The 3,728-nt window shown below is 43.1% G+C and overlaps 1 protein-coding gene across 1 annotated transcript; it reads left to right on the forward strand.

The window, feature by feature from the left end:
• The first annotated feature begins 835 nt into the window (after positions 1 to 835).
• On the forward strand, positions 836 to 3,239 carry JUND (JunD proto-oncogene, AP-1 transcription factor subunit). Its single transcript, XM_075282623.1, has one exon. It carries the CDS (start codon positions 1,338 to 1,340, stop codon positions 2,229 to 2,231), a length of 894 nt encoding a protein of 297 aa, XP_075138724.1. The 5' UTR covers positions 836 to 1,337; the 3' UTR covers positions 2,232 to 3,239.
• Positions 3,240 to 3,728: the final 489 nt, after the last annotated feature.

A 3,728-nucleotide genomic window follows, 5' to 3' on the forward strand; every position in this document is an offset into this window, starting at 1 on the left:
TATGGGGGAGGTTTAAAGTTGCTGGGTGAAGTGATACAATCCCTTGAAAGGATTTATCTGTCCCCAAGATGACATTTCATATTGATGACATATCCAGTGTTATAGTGGCATACAGCAGCAGCACAGCTCCAACGGTATTACCTGAATAGCAGCAACCTGTGTGCATGCCACATCCACTGCACCAGCTATCAGCACCTGGAGGATGCCAGAACAGCTGATCTGTGTAGGATCCATGTGTTGGACCCCAACAGATCTCATACTATTGACCTATCAAAATCCATTTGGGGCTTGAAAACCACTTTAAAATCAATCAGTAATGTTACAAAAAGTCACAGTGTAATCCTTATCTAAATCATTCACAGTAATAAAGGGTTGTCTCCTACAGCTCCCTACTAATACCTATAACTGGCCTTTCTGATACTTTGTCCTGTGTTTACTGGTGAAGATATTGCCATGAGCTCTGAAGGAGAAGGAGGCTAGCTAAACAGATAATGCTCCTCTTCCTTTAAAAGGAAAGCCTAGTTCTCCCACTATATATGTCCATACACAAAAGAGTCGCCCCTGTCTCTGCTCTGACTAGCTGCCACTCCCTGTCCACGTGTCTAAAAATAACCTCTGACGTCTCTCAGCTCTAGGAGCTCTTTAATGAAGAAAATACGTCAAAGGCACGTGACCTGATCGCGACTTATTATTGGCTGAGCAGAGGTTTACAGCGGCTAATTAGTTAACCAATGACATCAGCCCAGTGTGCGTCGCTTCGGCCCTCCCACTAGCCTAACCAGGGAACGTCTCACGTCATATTGGACCAACCAGAGGACAGCTAAGTGACATAATGTCCAAAGGAACCTTATATAAGGAAGTACGGGCGGCGGCGCCGCGGCTAAGAGCTGCTTGTGAGGCGAGAGCTCGACGGTCGCGGTGGTGTTTGGCTACGGTACCTGACTGTGTGACCAGCGCCGCTACAGAGGGACAAGCACTTACGTTGTTCCGTACAAGAGCTCCGAGACCGGGGAGAACTGACGCAGCACTCACTCCTAAAGTTTCCCCCGGCTGGTCTGTGGGCACCGCCTGCCCCGTGGTGTGGCATGCTGAAAGACCCGGCGTCGTAGACAAAGGCTGTCTCTTAAAGGGAAACTACCATTTCCAAGAACAAAGAAGCATATTTCTCAAGTTCCTTACATTGGGAGCTGAAGGCACGCCTACAGAAAAGACGCAACAGATTGGGCTGCTCTCTGAGGACACTTTTCACATTGGATTTGTGCCTCCTTTCTCAAGAAGTCGGATGGGTGTTTAAGTGAAGGAGACCCAGTTCTTACTACAAAAAGGCTTATGGTATAATGGAAATACCCTTCTACCATGATGAGGTGTTGAATCTGCATCAGTCTTCAAGCTTTTCCACTTCTGTTGCCACCATGATGAAGAAAGATCTTAACCTTAACCTAAATGAGCAGGTAGTGAACACCCTAAAGTCTGTCCGCGACGGTGATGGCCTCCTGACTTCTCCTGATCTTGGACTGTTGAAGCTAGCATCTCCAGAACTTGAGAGGCTCATCATACAATCTAATGGCCTGGTCACTACTACTCCAACCACCAGCCAATTCATCTACCCTAAGGTGGCCAGCGAAGAACAGGAGTTTGCAGAAGGATTTGTGAAAGCACTGGAAGATCTCCACAAGCAGAATCAACTTGGGGTGCCAAGTGCAGTGGATTTAAGCTCTGTACCTGCTGCTGCTAATCTCCAGCCTCCCCCACCGTCTGATGCCCCTGTGTATGCCAATCTCAGCAGCTACTCAAGTGGGTCAATGGGCACTACCGTAAACTACAGCACTGACACGGTGCCATTTCCACCTCCACCATCAGGCTTGTCACAACAATCCGTTGCCCCTCCACCTAGACTGCAAACTCTCAAGGATGAACCTCAGATTGTGCCAGAAGTGGCAACTTTTGGAGAAAGCCCACCAATGTCTCCAATTGATATGGACACACAGGAAAGGATAAAGGCTGAAAGAAAGAGGCTAAGGAATAGAATAGCAGCATCTAAATGCAGAAAGAGGAAATTGGAGAGGATCTCTAGACTGGAGGAGAAAGTAAAAAGCCTTAAAACGCAAAATACAGAGTTAGCATCTACTGCTAACCTGTTGAGGGAACAGGTGGCCCAGCTGAAGCAGAAGGTCATGAGTCATGTTAACAGTGGCTGCCAACTTCTTCCTCAGCAGGTCCAAGCTTATTAAGCTCATCTTGTATCCTGTTTTGACTTTTTATCTCATCTGCCTACTGAAAAACTTCATTCCAAAAGAGGGTCCCGCATGCTAAAAGTGGACAATGCCACCTTGTAGTCATGTGGATCAAGGGTCCAACCAAAGACTATTCTTGACAAACCAGTGTATGCCTATCAATACTGTCAATAGACAGAAGCTGTCTTCACAGCAGGTAGCTGTGTCTAAGGCATAGACACTAATCCATGTTGCTTAAAGGGGTAGAAGAGTAGGAAAAACATGGCTGCTTTCCCCCCAAAACAGCTCCACACTTCCATCTGTGGGTTGTGTCTGTTATTGCAGTTCTGCTCCATATGAGCAAATAACATGCTTTTCTTAACCTAGTACTTTACAACCCCTTTAATTGGGCCTCAGACATTATGAAATTGGTTGTTTTTCTGAGACAAAGTATAGATCATGTTGCATTTTCAATTTACATTGTGTAGTTGAAAGTCAGCAATGAGTCGGATATGGATCTGGAGTTTCAGAAAGTTTTACAAAGTTATTTCTTTTGGGATAGTATGGGGCTCTCTATCCTCCTCCAGGACCCGGGTTTACACCACAAAGAAATTGTTTATTCTTAAAACATGTTCTAGACAAACTTGGTTGAGTACTAATACCAAGTGCAATTATTGCTGGTTGCATATTTACTGCCTTAAATGTTTACAAGGTTTCTAGAGCAGGGAGAAGAGGGGCATTCCTCTGCAATATGTTTAACCTCTTTCTCGCCAGAGGGTTTCTGACATTAACAGGCCACTCCATTGGAGGAGTTAAGAAAGTGTCTAGGTTGTGTTATGCTTGCACACCTTATTGTAAAATAATGTAAATGTAATATTTTACAGATCTTGGTTTTGTTTGAAGTGTTTTATTCATCTTGCTATATTTATGTTATACTGGGAACAATGTTTTTAAGCTGTTTTTTACTACACATTCCAGTATATCCAGTACATTAGTGTTATGTACAATAAAATATTGTCTAATTGAGCCTTAGTTTGGTTCTAATAGATTTGTTTCATGATTTCTAATAAGGGTTCTTTTGGTATGTCCTTTATGAAACTTACATTTGATATAATTTTGCTCTGTTACTGCATAGTTTCTGTATGCGTTTGTGTGATATATACACATATATATATATATATATATATATATATATATATATATATATATATATATTAGTAGTGTGTGTGTGTTTTATGTACACTCTACAGCAACCTTTGGCACTCCAGCTGTTGTAAAACCACGTCTTCCAGCATACACACTTGATAAGCTATTCACAAAACTCACAGACGTGAATGGTGCATGCTGGGAGTTGTAGTTTCACAACAGCTGAAGTGCCCCTGCATTACAGTGTGTGTGTGTGTGTGTGTGTGTGTTTTCTATAGAGTGATTGTGTTTTGTTTGGAGTGCCTGCAATTATCTGTTAAAGTATACACATGAAAGGTATAATTAGCTTTGGAGCCCAAAATAATAGAA

This window comes from Leptodactylus fuscus, chromosome 1 (assembly GCF_031893055.1).
Source record: "Leptodactylus fuscus isolate aLepFus1 chromosome 1, aLepFus1.hap2, whole genome shotgun sequence".
NCBI classification, from domain to species: Eukaryota; Metazoa; Chordata; class Amphibia; order Anura; family Leptodactylidae; genus Leptodactylus; species Leptodactylus fuscus.

Excerpts from the sequence above, each read along its gene's own strand:
- JUND (XM_075282623.1), top strand. The coding sequence starts at position 1,338 with ATGGAAATACCCTTCTACCATGATGAGGTGTTGAATCTGCATCAGTCT.